Source organism: Mercenaria mercenaria, unplaced genomic scaffold (genome assembly GCF_021730395.1).
Source record: "Mercenaria mercenaria strain notata unplaced genomic scaffold, MADL_Memer_1 contig_1921, whole genome shotgun sequence".
Classification (NCBI taxonomy): domain Eukaryota; kingdom Metazoa; phylum Mollusca; class Bivalvia; order Venerida; family Veneridae; genus Mercenaria; species Mercenaria mercenaria.
In genome coordinates, this window is record NW_026459940.1 from 24,001 (window position 1) to 41,671 (window position 17,671).

The 17,671-nt window shown below is 34.0% G+C and overlaps 1 protein-coding gene across 2 annotated transcripts; it reads right to left on the reverse strand.

The window, feature by feature from the left end:
• Window positions 1-2,337: 2,337 nt before the first annotated feature.
• LOC128551993 (uncharacterized) lies at window positions 2,338-17,410 on the reverse strand. 2 transcript variants are annotated; one of them, XM_053532977.1, is made up of 3 exons: window positions 17,317-17,410; window positions 8,165-8,507; window positions 2,338-4,580 (listed from the first exon to the last, which is right to left on the reverse strand). In XM_053532977.1, exons 2-3 carry the CDS (start codon window positions 8,494-8,496, stop codon window positions 3,221-3,223), a joined length of 1,692 nt encoding a protein of 563 aa, XP_053388952.1. In that variant the 5' UTR covers window positions 8,497-8,507; window positions 17,317-17,410; the 3' UTR covers window positions 2,338-3,220. The 2 variants fall into 2 exon arrangements, with proteins under 2 accessions (XP_053388952.1, XP_053388951.1); XM_053532976.1 differs by lacking the exon at window positions 17,317-17,410 and adding an exon at window positions 12,481-12,764.
• Window positions 17,411-17,671: the final 261 nt, after the last annotated feature.

Genomic DNA, 17,671 nt, shown 5'->3' on the forward strand with positions numbered 1-17,671 from the left:
ATAGTGTTTTAAAACATTTTGGGTATGCTGAATCCAAAAATATATGTTGGCCATCTGGCAAATGCCTCTGAAATGGTTAAAAACGATGGCAAAAATGACCCCTATTTTTAACAAAAACATCCATTGATATTACTTTATAATACAAATGTTTATCTTTAGATATATTTGAACAAATTATTTCATATTACTAGAATAACTGAGTAAATATTTATCAATAAAATATATCACAAGTTAAAAATGTGTACTTTACGGGGTTCAAAAAGGGGAATTTGAAGACAATTAAAAAAAATATATATAAAACGTCATTTATTGAATAGAAAAATAGAAAAATGAGACTATGTATTAGATTGAAAACTAATGTCAAAAAGAAAATGATATTATTGACGAAAAGGTTATGCAGTCTTAAAATAGTCATTTTTAAGGCAAAAACAATGGGGAAAGTAAAAATTGATAAAAATGACACAGAATACCAGGTACATGTATAACCTTTTTCATCCTGGTAAGATCATTTTATTAAATAATCAACTTTTTAAAGATAATGAAAATATTACTTCATAACCTATGTATGTACATATGTAGAAATAACGCATGTATTTTCGCGTTATAACATCTGCAGAATCCCAAGGGTTCAGTTGGTGCCCGAGCCGGTACACAAAATGGAACTAAATGTGCTAACGCTATTCTGGCATAAAATGCTTAAATTATTATAATAAATGGATACATTGTCCGTCCCTCATCGTAATTAAATTTCCATGAGAAGCGCGGGAATGTCTGAGTTCGCTTATCGCGATGACGCCAATTCCATTTGAATTAAGCCACAAACACGCATATATAAAAAGATGTTTTAACAGCACTTGTGCGCGAGAATCTCTCTGTTAACACACGTTTCCTCTTCTTTTAAAACACCCCCTAAAAGTGACAAGAACAGCAGTTTTATGCTATAACAGTAATTCTATCATTGTTTTTTTAAAAGAAATCTCAAAATGTGGTGTGATACAATGAAAACAACAGTGTTACCTTTGCATGATCTTGAGAGGTGATCGTGTACCTCTGTTAATCAAGTTTTGATTCCATACCTCGTATTTATTTGAAAGTAGATATGATGTGAAACCAAAAAATTTAGCCGTACAAAAAACGAAAGAATTATGGAAATGATATAAAAAGTATGAAAAACGGCACACTGCCAAATCAGGGTCTAGTTTCCGAAATAAATAAATAACTGAGTTTTTAAGGCATATATCTCATTACTTTAGTTATAAATATAAACGTTGTAAAGATGCCTGTGGATTGAAAAAATCGATGTGATAGCAATGGGTCAGGAATTGAAATCCATAGCTCGAAGTACTACACATAAGTAGAAGACCACCAGTTCGTCTTACGCGCTTATTCGATTCGAAACATAAGGGATTAGGGTAAGGCTTAGATTTGTCCATTTTGACTGATGAGTTTTTTGTTACTTTCAGAGAAAAATATAATTCAGACCTTTCCCAGATTCAAGATGAACAAATTGTGCCTTGAAAAAGTGCAATATAATGTCGCCAGTGTAAGATAGGAGTCATGTCATCCATCGAAAAAGATATTATGTCTGTGGGTTAAAGTCGTGATTTATAATTAAACTTCCAAGTTCTAATCTTTGCATTTTTATTTTGGCCATAGTTTTGGCCAGGAGGAGGTAATCTAGTTTTCCAACCTTGAAATATAAACACGACTAAGCTGTTTCTTCTGTCGAGTTTAACGTTGCACCGACACAAGTGTAGGTTTGATGGCGGATAAAGATATTATTTCACCTATGAGTGGGCACCTGGGTAGAACTTTCGACCTTTCGTAAGCTAGGTCGATAGCTTCTTTACATATAACATCTACACCTCAAGCGAGATTTCGAATCGTACTCACTGAGTTTTAATTGTCAAATTACAGGAAGAAAAATTATAGCAATTGTCAGACTGGATTCCCAGGCTACATATGGACATAAATAGTGCACTAAAACTCTGAAACTTGTCTGAATCTGCACATAGGTTCGTAGAGATGTGCAATTTTGACTGAGACTCTGATATAAAATTGTTAAAGATTAAATGCGATTTTATCGAAATCAACGAATGAGCTTCGAATGAAACTTCAGAGTTCGTCCTTACATAATGTGTTCTGTAAATTAAAGTTCTATAAAGCTTTAAATTATGTTAAAACAGATGAAACAGCTGTCCAAATAGATGTTATGTATAATTACACGGCTAAAATAGCGCTACTCTTAATACTGCAGTAAAGAGTCATAAAGAGAGGTAATCAAAACAACAGATTCAGTAAAATTCTGGTATGTTCATAAATATTCAAACCTTTGACAAATATTGGAGAAAACAATTATCGGAAGTAGGATTTAACAAGAAATTAAAATATTTTAAGTTCAAAACGGAAACTGTAGCAGCCATTCTAAAGGAAAACATTGAGCCTTTTAATGTAAAATAAGCTGAAGAAAATAGTAGTTCATCTGTAGACAAGAGGCTACCAATTTCTTCTTGAAGACCGGTTCCAAGCAAGCAGTAAATTTATCTTTTTTGCAATTTAAGTACATTAGTATTGTTTAGTTCCATTTGGTTGGTAGGTTGTATAGTTAATGGTCATCGATCTGGAAACGTACCGGCAAGATCGGATTTTAACATTAATTCATTCATCAAATTCAACCTAAATATTATGCAATTAATTAGTATATTCGTTCCAACCTAAACTACGGTGAATGTAATGAACAATCTCCAAACAAAATACGACACAACTGATCAAAGTATCAATACCGGTATGTGATATATGCTTTTATTTCCGTGACTAATTTTTGCTTCATTAACACAAGAACATCCGTTTGCTTTATAAAATGTTTTCTAAAATGGTCAAGATATGATATGGTCCAAGATTTTCAAAGACATACATTTAAAACATAAGTATATTTGGTCTTACTTCTCACACTCACTCTTCAAGTATGTGATAGCAACTATTGAATTATTAATTGTAATTATGAATCACTTTGAGAATGCAAAGAGTCAAATACATTTGCCAGTTCATAAAGTCTATTTATAAAACGATTTGTGAGAACTATCTAAATAATCAGACTAGGAAACAGATATAGCATATAATTCAATTAAAATACGAATTTGCAAATGTCTTGGAAAATGTTTGCAATTCATCGACATATCCTGTTGTCCCAAGTGTTTTACAGTATTTGTCTGTCTTCAAATCAATCGCACATTTCAAGTATGTAAATACTATCACATCTTCTATGACATGCTATAATAAGGCAATTTCTTTTGTTGTCGTAGTAGAGCGAACCAGGATATGTTATCCCCATTTCTTGCGTTAGCAGCTCCCCTTTACAATTTCCATCATCACTAAACATCACAATGTTGTGTGAGTAAGATCCAGGCAGAAACACAGTGCCATCACTAGATACACACACACCTTGTGTGAAGTTCAGCCTTCCATCCCGCAGGTCACTTTTCACTTTTCCATCTCTTCCTAAACACATAGCTCCATCACTTCCATCTGCTACAATAACATTCTCTCTACTGGCAGCGATATGCTGGGGAGAAGATTTAAATATTCTCTGACCATTCACGTTATTTTTAATGGATTTCAGAAGTGTACCTGATCTACTGTACACGTTGATACCACTTCTGGTAGATACCCACAAATCTCCAGCAATATACGCCATTCCCCAGTAACTTCCACCTTCTATCGATATATCTTTCAGTACAGCTAACGAACTATCAACCGATATAAACTGAACTTTGTGGTTGTTCATTTTCACAGCAACTTCATTCTTGGTAGTACAGCAGATGTCCCTAGGATTGGCCTTTAGATCACAATGACACTTTACGTTATAATTTGTGTCAAGCCATTTCACCTTTCTGTTTAAGTAGTCGGTGAGTATGATCGTACCGTCAGGAAGCTGGCATGTATCAGATATATAACAATCATAACTATCATTTGGCATTCTGACTTTAATCTCTTTCATTGATTTCATTTGATATTGTTTTGGAGTAGGCAGCTTCTGATTTTTGTTCATTGTCTCAAACCGTCCTAATTCAGTGACAGTCATTATAACGGTTTTCAAATCTGCATTTTCAATAAAACGAGCAACCCTAGTACCCTGTGACTCACTTTCTTCAAACAATTTCTTAGCATCTTTTACAGTCCTTTGTATCAGCTTCATTTGAACAAACTGTTGTCTAGCATCCATATTGCTTACAGTTTGCAACATACTTGTTGACTTGTCGACTTCTGTTATTGTATTGGCCGTCAATGTGATTTCTGCTTCCATTTCTCTATTTATTTCAGAATACCTTTTGTTCAAACTCTCAACTGCTTCTCTTTTTAATTTCCCGATATGTTCTATTATTTTTCTTTCGATATCCTGAATATTGCGTAGTATTTCCTTTTTTTGCTCTTCAAAGGAATCGACATTTGTCTGTTTCTTCTTGTTTGCAGCTATTAACTGATCGCGAACAGCTTTAGTTTCGTCTTTTAAACCTTGTATTTCATTTTGTTGGACAAAAGGTGTCGTTACGTCTTCTATGTTCTTAACACTCTCACAAGTCCTTGAAAATAGATACATAAGAAATATAGTAACATATAGCCGTTGCAATGGTACTGGTTGCTCTTTAAATCAATAACAAGGCTGTTCAGCAATCAATAATGATATAAATAGGAAATAAGTGTTGCCCTCTACTATTGCATTTCAAAAATTTTTTTAGTTGCTTTCACATGCTTGATATAACAAAGGCTGTTAAGCATGATATTTTTTTATCTCAGTTAATCTGAAAATAGAAAAATGTATATTTGCTAAAGGGAAGTAATCTTGGTAAAACTAAAAGCAAAAATGGCAGTATTTCAGATTTTTGACATTTAACCGCTTGATAGGTCCGCGCCTCCATTTATATTGCATTTCTTAACATTTCAGAAAGTGTTTCCATCAATTAGATTATTTTTGTTTATGATACAAAGTAAAACTGAAGTCAGGGCAATAGCGAACTACTTTAAGATAAAGAAGAGATTGATCTGTACAGTATATCTTACTTCAAACTTCTTAATTCCTCTCTTATTTCAACTTCTAACTTCGATATTTGTACGTGCCATATATTGTTCACTTAGACAGCAAGAATTAAGTAACAGCATCCGTTGTGCTTTTTGTTCTTACTCGCGCGTTGAAAGCATATTTTTACACATTACATAACTGGACTTCAGTATTTTAGTTCCATCGGCTGTCTGTAACTTATGGTTTCTTAAAGAACATTGTCAATGCTAAATAAAAATCAAAAGAAAAATGGGCATTATGTTTGATGCGAGATTTTATTTTTAATAAATTAAAAACAAACATGTTTAAAATCAGTTCAAAAATTGAAATCCCGAATTGTAGTGGTGGTGTATAACTTCTATAGCGCAATAATGCTACCTAAATTTCAAGCAAAGACCCGGCATGTGGTTTCCGCAAAATTGCAAAATAATTCAGGAAAAATGCCCCACATTGGAAAAATACTGAGAACTATTTGACTCCATAATTATGCGACTACCACTTTTTATACGCGAATGAGAAAGGGAACGAGGAAAGGGAGAAAGATTAGCACTATTTACATATGGACTACCTGTGATAGACCTTCGGAGGCTTACATTCGATTTAGTAGTGATCAGCTTTAGTAAGAGGTTTATCTAATGCTTTGTACCTTCCGGTCATCAGAGCGGACGCAGTGGTCCGGTGGTATCAATGTCTGACTACGGAACCAGGGGTCACGAGTTCAAACCCCCGCTCCTCCAACTAAAATTACTAACATTGTACTTAAGAGTCCCGTGTATGTATGCTTTACACATGGCACGCTAAAGAACTAGGAAAGTTTCTTGTACTGGAGGGTCTTGTATCTTGCACTATCCCCAATTAACATTACTAACAGTCTTCTGGTACGCGTTACCGGAAACGACTATATATATATATATATATATATATATATGCAAACAAACTTCCGGTCATTATCAAACTAATGCAGTGTGCCATTATGGTAGTCCTTAATGACCTTTTTATTATATAGCCACGCTTCATTTTCATATTTCATATTGTCATCATATTGTGCCGTCATTCATGCAAGCGAAGTTAAGAACTCTATCACAATGCTCATACGATATATCTATATAGCTGTAGACCGCGGAGATGTTTCGGTTCCCCGAGGCCAAATAGCCCTTTGTTTCTTTTTATAGTTAAGTATATTATAAATATTAATAAAATAGTACACAAAGGATTAATAATTTGTCAGATTTTTCACCAAGAATTCACATTAAACTGTTGCTTTTTTTAATACATAATACAACCTTCAGATATTTCAACCGGCTAACATGTCTTGTGGGTATAACGTCACACCTGCACAATTATTTGTCATATTGCGACTTTCCACCTTTTCAGTGTGGAGGAACACCCCTGGTGCCCCAAGACTTCTGGGCATTATTTCAGTCACGGATGGGCACCAGGGAAGAACCACCTACCTTCCGTAAGCAAGCTGGATGATGTCCCTAAAGGAAAGAATTCTACAGCTCTGACAAGGGAGGTTTCGAACACACAGTGGTGAGGGGCAAAATGATTCAAATTCTGCGACCTTAACCATACGGCTGCGTTAATAATGCATGTATAAGGTAGTGATGTGCCGTGGCTGCATCACACATACAATTGGAATAGGGTACCATATAACAGAACTTAACCGACTTTCCCACCTTGGAGACAGCATGAAATATATTTAAATCTCACTCTCGACTATACAACACACAGACAACTTACTGTACATATTGAAATGAAAGTACTGCCCTGAGTCTAGTAAAGATGTATCGTCAACATTGTATTGCATTAGAACTAAATATCGTGAAATCTAATCTTTATCAATACTTACTCTAAATATATACACGAATTCTTCTGAATTTTCTATTAAAATCAAGTGATATCAAACAAGTTAGAAGTGAGAAGTCCCTCTCAGACTTTTACCCGGTATGCTTTTCTGTTTAAATAATTTTTTGGAAAACTGATGCTTATTTGGAGGCGTGTCCATTTAAGAGGATAATGTGATCGAGACTGGGGTGAAGTACAATTCTTTAAAACAATGTTCGCAATACTGCCATAAATCACAATTTTGACAGATATGTGAAAAATCGAATGCCAGAGCAGAGTTAAATCAATAAGTGTATTTGCTTCTAAGACTATAAGTGCAGATAATTAGTTATTAAGGATGTTTCCCGTATGGAAAAATAAGGTGGAATCCGCCCTAACACTAGGCGTATTAAGGGCGTATTTCTGCTAAAAATGGACATTTATAGGCGAACTATAGGCGAACAAACATCTCTTCTGGTTTAACCAAATCAATATTTGTTAATTACTAACATTTCCGAAGTATAATACATTTCCATAGCATGTACAAGGTAACAAACACTTCAAATAGAATTTCAAGACTAAGTGTGTATTTAGTTGTTATTATTTTAGTAACATAATTATTTCTATAATTACATTATCACAATATTGTGGAATTGGCGCAAAACTAAAATGATAAAATGTCCATTCTATTTTAGTGAAGGTCACTTTTCTTAAATTTTTCCAAAAATGTTCATGACAGCCAGTATTGTTTTCAAGATGTGCACCAATTTTCTTCAGTTCTTTTGCCATTGAGCCACAGCTAATATATTTGTAAAATTGATGTTTTCTTATAATCAATAAATTGTATTTGACAAAGCTAATGAATCTAGTGAAATGTGAAATTAGTTTCGTGCTCAAGATAAATACGAAACGTGTTTTTTACGCTTTACATAAGGCGGATTTTATTCCGGTCAAGCTTTTCTGGGTATTTTTCCGCCTAAGCAAAAAATATCATAAGACAAAAATATTCTTGCTTTAACATTTTTACGCAATCAAAGGTTTGGCGGTTCCGTTTGACTAACAGGCAATTCTTGAAAATTTGGAGTCCTATTCTCCCCTAAGGTCTCCCTAAGGCTGATATTACGCTTAATAGCAACATTAGATGGAAATCGCCTTATTTTTCTGGGCGGTTTCCGCCTGAAGTATGGGAGTACTTTTTCGTACAGGTTAGCACATAACGTTAAATTATTTGTTGCGTCATGAAAAGAACTGCTTCAATAGTAAAAATACAGTAAAACAAACCTATGCTCCGTGGCTATACACTTTAGACAACAGACCATGTCGTGTGTTCCGCAGAACATCTCAATGTCTCGATCCGGATGGTACCGACATTTCGTTACTATGGCAGATACTGATGCGATTTTGGCATCATCTGTATCCAAAAGCTTGTGAGATTTCAAAGCTGCTATCCTTCTATGATATCTAGCACACGCTGTACAAAGATATTGATTGCATTCTACGCAAAATTTGACAGCTTCTTCTCTGATGTTATCTTCCCCGCATGGCGCACACACAATTTCGAAATCAGCATCTGAACCGTCTCTGACTGATGTGAAGCCACCTCCTTCAGCCATTTTGTTATATCCTGAAAATATAATCAGAAACATATTTAGCATGATCGCTGCTGTTATTAAATTTGTTAAAGGCATGTCGTGTTCGTTTCGGCATTAGAATTAACAGAAATAGAATTAATGTTCTATAAGAAAAGTTAAAGGCGAAGTTTTGTGGGAAATAGTGTGTTGAGAATGAACATTCATCCATCCTGGCATTATAGGTCTAAACACGTCTATTAGTTAGTATGGGATAGCTTTCTCCAGAATGATTCAAGTTATCTTCACTTATTGGAAGTCAAATAACATTATATTGTCAAAACTATGTTAAATAGTGAAGTATAAAATGTGAAGTGTGAAGATGTTTGAAATCTGAAGTCCCTGTCTGTCCTTCGTAGTAATACAATATTTACCACCGAGTATCAGAAGGTCATAATAAACAGATAACTAGTACCCATTTTACCACACCATAATCTTTATGCGATTTAAAAATCGTAAAAGCTTGTTAAATTCTCCGTGTGTAAAGTAATAAACAGTTTAACAAAGTTTAGATAAATCTATAAGAAGATAAATCTGATTTAAATGTCACCAAATATATGCACAGTAGTGAACTATTTACAACAAGTAAACGAAACACATGCAAAGTTATGATAGTATTTTCTCCCTTTTCCGTTTCACTGTCGCGGAATCACGGCCTGTAAACACTGGCTCATCCTCTTTGAGGAGATGAGTTGAAAAAAGAGCCAATGATACTTCCGAGGAGGCGCTAATGACCGGAACTTTATGCAGAATCTAAACAAAGAAGAAGGGTGAGTTGATTGTTTCCTTTCTCAGATAAATTTAAGGCCCTATTTCAAAAAATAGCGAATGTAGTTCCATTCAGAAATGATTATACTTTTTATATATGCAGGCCATTTTGCAAGGTAAATGCATTCCTTGACGTGAGAACTTTGGAAAGTCGGAAAATAGAGCAAGTCCAAACAAAAAGTAGACATTTTCCCATATATTTCGCCCTAATTTACACAAATTTAAGATTTTATAGTCCCTGCATCAATCTTGCTGAAAAGCATATCTTACTGCTGCATGACTTATGTGGTTTACTAGCGTGTTTATCCCGTACATGTGCATTTAACACCATGTGGAGGAGCCATCGCCGCAGAGGAGGCGCTAAGAACCGGAGTGGGAGCCAAAGCACTTTGAAATTGAGATTTTTAATGTATCATCAATTCTCACATACCAGAGCTATATCATGATTCCCTTGGATTGTGACAAACATCTGATGGATGATATTGTAACAACATTCTATTCATTTAGAATGTATTACGAAATATTTACACTTCTCTTTTCTTTTGCACTTGTCTAATGATGGGCTATCATGGCGTTATAAGTTGTATAATTATGATATTTTCTATGTAAGGGATATTTCCTAATGCACAACGGTTTTCGTGTCCAACGCATTTTGGATTTTTTAATAGTTAGTGTTAACTTTGTGGTAGTCTTGAAATGCAATTGCAATATATGCTTCACTGGGTACTTACAAATGCTAAATAAATATATTTGTTTACTTGTAAATTGCTTAATTCGATTACATATATGAGAAAATGCTAACACTCAAAATACTCTCCCAGATGTTCTAACGATAACAATGAAACTGAAAACGTTAGATGTTTATTCCCCGGTCGAACCGCATGTAGGTTTTGTCTTATCCTTGTCCGTTTGTCAGTCGTTCTGCAGTCAAAGTCATATTAAGTTATTATTTAGTACTGGTAGTTTGTAAATAGGGTGCCATCTGTTGAGGCAATATTTGATGTCAGACTTTGTTTTTAATTAATGCTACGTAGTCAGAATGTGTACTGACCGTTACTAAGCTTACAGTTACAGAATTATAAATACAATTTTTTAATTTTACTTAAATAACGTTTGTAAGGAAACATGTATGTTGTTTCTTTTAAACAGACTCATCTGGAACGAACAGGAGTAATAATATCATATAGAATTGGGCATCCTTTCTTTGCGATTCCTTTCAAACATTTAAAATAAAATTGACCATTTAACATTAAACTATGTAGCCGTTGCATTAATACATACACATACATTTTAAGCTCGATTTTTCGAAGAAAATGTAGAGCTATTGCACTTGCACCGCCGCCGTTGGTCTTTTTTTATAAAGTCAAATATCTCTGTTACTATCAAAGCTATTGACTTTAAATTTAAAATAGTTATTTACTATCAAAGTCTACACCAGGAGAAACAATCCCTATAACTGATATGAATTTTGATGGAGTTTTGCCCCGTTTTAACAGAGAATTTTTGGTTAACCCTTTTGGTTAACCCTTTTGATAGCATCACATATCATTGTTACTATCAAACAGAACAGAACAGAATTTTTTGAGACTTGTACATCGTACATCGTCTAAACACCAATATTACAATATACATTCACGTTCATACAATTTTAAAGAAAGTAACAAACATGTTGTTAACTAGAAAAGAGAAAACAATACCTAGACATATAATATATAATCAAATATAATGCAATTAACAAAGGAAGTGAGAATACAATGACATGGGTTCTTTATAATGTATTAATAATAACCAAATTTGTTTTTTTTATTGCCTCTTTGATACATTTACACACATTTATAAACTCATCTTTGTTGGTCGAATTTAGTAGTGAATGGAACTATTGACTTGAAACTTAAAACAGTTATTCACTATCAAAGTCTACACCAGGAGAAACAATCCCTATAACTCCGATTTGAATTTTGACAGAGTTATGCCCATTTTTAACTTAGAATATTTTAAGTTTTATAAAGTTTTTACTGGCAAAGCTCTAATTCAGAGTCAAGCACTGAGAAAAGTCGAGTGCGCTGTTTTATGGACAACTCTTCTTATTTTAGGTAGAGTATGTGCATTTGGGTAGTATAATACAATATCAAGCATCAAATTACAAACATTAAAACGAAATAGATATTTCATTGCAAGAACGAAAACGCTTTATACGAGTGTTAATCAACCAGGAAAAGAACTGGTCAGTGGCTCCGACATTTGCGCCTCCTCCAAGGCTTTGGCTCCTCCTCTTAGCCAAAATTGAACATAGAGGGATAAAACCCGCCGTTAAAACACATAAATAATTCAGATTTAACATACCATTATGGGAATAATTGGTACAATGTATGTTTACTCTTGTTTGTGTAAATTAGGGCGAAATATATGGGTAAATCTCCACTTTTGGTTCGAACTTGCCCCATTTTCCAACTTTTATAAGTTCTCACGTCAAGGAATGCATTTACCTGGCAAAATGGCCTGCATATATAAAAAGTATAATCATTTCTGAGTGGAACTACATTGGCTATTTTTTTAAATAGGGCCTTAAATTTATCTGAGAAAGGAAACAATCATCTCACCCTTCTTCTTTGTTTACATTCTGCATAAAGTTCCGGTCATTAGCGTCTCCTCGGAAGTATCATTGGCTCTTTTTTCAATTCATCTCCTCAAAGAGGGCGAGCCAGTGTTTACAGGCCGTGGGAATATAATCAATGGTTAAAACAATTAAAAATACCTAAGACCTTTCTAAACTAATACAGGGGGCGGATCTAGAATTTCGGGGTGTGAGCGGGGAGCGGGTTTCTAGGGGGATAGGTGGATACCTGGGCATGCCCGCCCCACCCGGAAACTATTTGGCTAGTATACAACAGATAGTTTAAAATATATAAATTTTCAACAAAAAAGCAATAAGACAAAGTTGACAACTATTTTAATTTGACTCTCTGCCCGGTCTTCACGTTTTCACCACCACGTCGGTGACAATAAATATTACAGTACTGTAGATCTACATGTTAATGTGTGGGAGCCGAAACTTGGCTAACATGACTGTCTGTTCTATCAAAAATGTATGCTGTCCTGATTTGATGGTTGGATGTAATATTAATTTACAGTTGAAATAAATATTTTACAGGTGTCACTAAATTACTAAAATGATTAATAAATGCCGAAACAAAAACTTACCTGATGTCTTTACAGTTACACTTATAATGAATTAAAGTTTAAGTTCTAGTTTCGTTTTCGTTAATAGTACACAGTTTAATCCAACTAGTTTACAACCCGTTTACAACCCGTTTTTATCCGTCCAACGACCTTTGTATATGTACGTAGTAGATACAGACCGAGGTGGAGGTGTGCATCGCTATACTATCCTGAGCCCGTGCAATGCGTGAAAACCGAGCCGCGAAGCGGCGAGGTATTTACTCTTTGCATGGGCTCAGTTTAGTATTGCGATTCATGCTGACAGTGAGGCTCGGTATCTGATTTACCGCAAAGTCGAGTGCACTACATATGTATATCATATAGATGGGCCGTTGGAGGTTGTGGCATGCAGGAATAAAACAGGTTTTAATTTTATCAGTTTGATAAATAGTAACATAATTATGATGTACATGCTTAATCTTTATCAGTTGTAATTGCACAATGTTTACCAATGTTGTTCAAGTGAAAGGGACCGTGGGTTCGATCCCTGGTCCGTCATACCAAAGACGTAAAAAATGGTACTAGTAGCTTCCTCGCCTGGCGCTCAGCATTAAGAGGATAGTATTAGGACTACTCAGACCGGTGTCGGTATAATGTGATTGTGTGGTGTATCATTTTACGTGTCATGTTACGCATGCGTACACAAACAGAGGAAACCAACTAAACAAGGATGACAAAACGAAAAAAATAAAGGAACACAGTAGGGCACCGTCAAGAGACGACCAGTGGCAAAATAACAGTTAGGAGCACAAACCGGTGTTTGGTGGGCACCTTACCTTACTCATGGTAAAAAGGAGAGGGGTGCCAAACTCGCTTTTTGTTTGGTTACATTTTATGTTTCTAAAGGATCTCGTTACAGTACCAGATGCAATAAAACTTTATCCTGAAGCAAATTCTCATTATTTGATCTCAAGGACCTTAATCAATGAGGTATCTGGCTCTAAACCAAACACTTTCTCCTAGCTCCTCTCAATATATTTTGCAAATTATATTTATAGAGAAACAGTTGATATTTACTGATGTATAACTTACGATCCTCAACAGGATGATTCTTTGCTCATTTGTACAGAAAGAAAAACCGTTTGTAAAACTTCAACCAAAACTTTGAATATCTAAAAAAAAAAGAGACAAATACCTACTGATAGTAACAACACCATCGACAAAGCGTTAAAGTTTTGCAGACTTCAAGATATTATCTGTAAATAACTATGGATGTTATTCTAAATTAGCTAAAATTATTTATCTATTCCTGTCAATCAGTTCACCTGTGATATTATATTTTTAACGAGAGGTTGGTATTAATCAGTTTATAACAGATCTGATCTGTTATAATAATTGATTTATTAAATCCATTTTTTACCAGATACACGTTAGTGGTGTTTTGCTTTTCAGTTTTTTAAGATCATTTTGTTTTCCTTACGGTAGTTTTTCGGCCACTAAAAATCCAACATTAATGCCATCTTCTCGATTTTTATTAAACGTAGTGTTTAATTATTAACTTAACTTATTTATAACTATGTGTTATGTGTAAATTGATATTGTAATATTTTGCGATAGTCTCTGTTATAGTTCAAATTTGAACGGTCATATACTAATTTTATTTATGTATTGAAATGTAATTTTATACCTGATATTGTACATGAATGAGATGTAAATGAAGATATATATGTAAAACGTGAATGAAGATGAATATGTACGATTGCTGACTTGAAAACAGAATTAATATATTAAAAGGAAGCAGCCTATTTAACCTGTGACCTATTGCTTAAATATAATTTTGTAATACTAATACAACCTTAAATCTATAATTCCCACTAGTTGTTATTTGCTAAGTTGCAAATAAAAAATGAAATGAAAACTAATGTTAAGCTTGACTAAAAACGAACTATCGGTTTTTGTGTAAACTGACAATGAATTAAGCAGATGTAGCTGACATTCTTCATACTAACTTTTCTTTATTTTGAACGTTTTTACATTTTCAAAATAGTATAAGGATCATAACATAAAAAAGATATATTCAGATTTTAGTGTTTTTTCTTTCTTTTCAAATAGGCAGTCTGAACAAATGTGAGCAAATGCTTCACACTGGCTTCTGACACAAGAAATGAAACCAATTTGTTATACGTAGGGTGCTATAAACGTTTATATTTTGAAAGAAACACCTTGTTTGTTTTATTTTCAATACGGATATCGCCAAGGTTTTCGACGGAAAATTTAAGGTATTGGATAAGATGTGTTAGGAGGATCTAGAATAGTCACGGAAATTATTAAGCATTTATCGTTTTGAATGATGTATTTAGAAAAAATAGCCTGACATTCCATAGAAAAACCACAGTGTGTTTAATCTTTTCACAGTATGTTGCTTGAAGGTACACTGAAAAACATGAAATCTGAACATAACGGTAGATCATTCTTATGGCCAATGCTAAATATTCCTCTCAACACTCACAACAAAATTATAATTTGCTGGCGTTTACATGAACATTCAAATCCGTGTAAGCTGTAATTTAGTTTTTTTCTACCATGTACGGATAAATTCGGAAATGTGGATTGTGACATAACAAAAAAATGAACTATGTATGATGATGCAATTATTCACTCAACTTTCATAAATTATAATCATTATTTTTGTGACTGAAACACATGTACTGTTAAAATGTAGTTAACCGTAAAACAATCACTACCGAATTATTATGGTTGATTTGTTTTCAATTAACGATAGTACTGTAGTTAATATTTTACTTTCAAAGTTAATGCAAGCAGTAGATAACCGCTTCGTTCAATATAGAGGACTTGGGACTGTATGACTAGTAGGCCCTCCCTCGTCACGACATCCAGGAATTTACTACAGTACAGCCTCTCAGAATTATCATCATTAGTCTTATAAATCTGATTGCAGACACGGATCAAAGTCTTGCATAATACTTAAAACTTGAAATCAAAACAATATTTTTCAGGGAAGTGTCGTTTAGGGAGTAAGACCACGTCGACGCATGCAAAAAAATGTTTAATGTTATTTTAAACCTTTTGTGATTACTTCCATATTGATAAGGCATCTATACATAAAACTTTGTTTTGATATTAATTTTCTTTGTTTATTATCAGTACTGTGTTATAATATTGAACTGCTTTCAGTGGGTTACAGTAATGTATTGATATGGAATCCAACTATTGCTAAATATTGGACTACATGAGTAAATTGAATGTGTATACTAAATGTTTTCCTCGTGCAGTCCAATATCAAATAAACTGTCCAACATTAAAAAATATTGGACTCCACGTGGAAAATGCATTACTGAGTCCCATTGAAAGCAGTCCAATATTAAAATTACAGTACTGCGAGTACAAAGGAATGAGGTCATTACAGTGTTTTAAGAAATACGAAGTGAGGTTAAAATATGAATTAAAGTATAAAATGTGAAATGTAAAATGTGTACTGTGAAGTCCATACCGGTCGTTCGTAGTAATATAGTATTTAACACTACGTATGTTAGCGATATAAGTAATAGCTTTCTAGATTCTAGTACCAATTTTATCAAATCATAATCATTATGAGATTTAAATTATTTTAGAAAGCTTGTTAAATTTTCAGTGTGTAAAGGAATAAACAGTTCTACAAAATGTAGCACATTAACCTTCCTGATAATAAAATTTATTCTCCATTTTGACATCCGGCTTTTCCGTAAAAAGGACGGGGGGCGTGGAGGGGGCGTTGTGGAGGGAAGGGGTCTGGCGAGATTAACTGATATAGCGGCAGTGTACAATATTAGCGATTATTTTCTTACTGTCTCACATTGAAATTCTATTTGACATTGACAATAAAATCTTTGTACAAATAATTTGTTTAGTAGGCTTTAATATCTTGCAAATGCGAATATTTCACACCACCGCTTTCGAGCCATTTACGGAAGCGGCAGTGTAGAATAAAAGATAAGATTTCAAAAAAAAAACAAAACTTTGGGGATTTTTTTCTGCATCTTCATTACAACAGTGGTTTACGATAATCTGCAATAATCTTTTATGCCATTACTTTGTTTAAACCTTGAAAATAGGATGATACTTAACACTACCGCTATATAGCGTTATTGCCGACCCCCTCCCCCATCCCCGCTATAAAAACATAACAAGGTATTCATTAATGACTAATACCGGAAAACGGGATTTATCCGATAATGTTGAAAAAGTCAGTCTGATTAAATATCACCGAATATAGGCACAAAAGTGTACTATATACAAACCCTGAACGTACGTAACCAATAACCATTTAATTTACATATGCAAATGGTATTTTTCCCTATTTTTCTATTCACTGTCCCAGATCATAACTCAATGGTTACAACAATTAAGATTATATTTTTTTTATTTCATAACTTATGCAAGGGCGGATCCAGGACTTTTGGTTCGGGCACGGTGGGGATGGGGGTTAAGAGTGTTTTGGGTGATTCCGAGGACATGTCCCTCGGAAATTATTTGTCAAGTATACACAAATGGTCCTATCTGATGTATTTTTGACATAGTTTGAGCATGAATATTCGGGCAGTGTCACTTTTAAAAATGATGAATTTTCCAAACAAAGTTGACAATATTTTAAATCTGCCACCTCTTCAGAAATAATAAGTATTACCGGTTTTAAGTGACTGAAGAATCAATTTTAAGGTATGCTCGCCGGATTTGATTGGGGTGGGACCCGGATTTGAATGGGTGGATAGGTCATCCACCCTTGGATTATGTAATATTAATTCATAATCAAATTATGTAATTTTTGCAGGTGTAACTAAAGTAGTAAAATGATTAATTAATGCTAAGACGAATACAGACCTTATGTCTTAACGATTACACTAAATAATAAATCTAATTTAACTTCTTGTTTCGTTTTAACTCGACTAGTTTACTACCTGTTTACAACTCGTTTATATCCCGTCAGCAAAATGTAATCGAATCGTATATTACGTTACAGTGGCATAAAGGTGACAAGTGCTATTTTTGCAAAAAAGGGTTTCTTTATGTTTTTGCCAAGTCGGCCATGTCATTTTTTATGCAAATCGCAAGTTTTGCAGTTTTTGGGGTAAAATAAAAAAAAAAATCACTTGTCTTTACTACAGTGCACAAGTCTGTTAGGGCATTGTTTGAAATAACAATTTTACATCTTGCCTCCTTGTCTTCAGAACTCGAA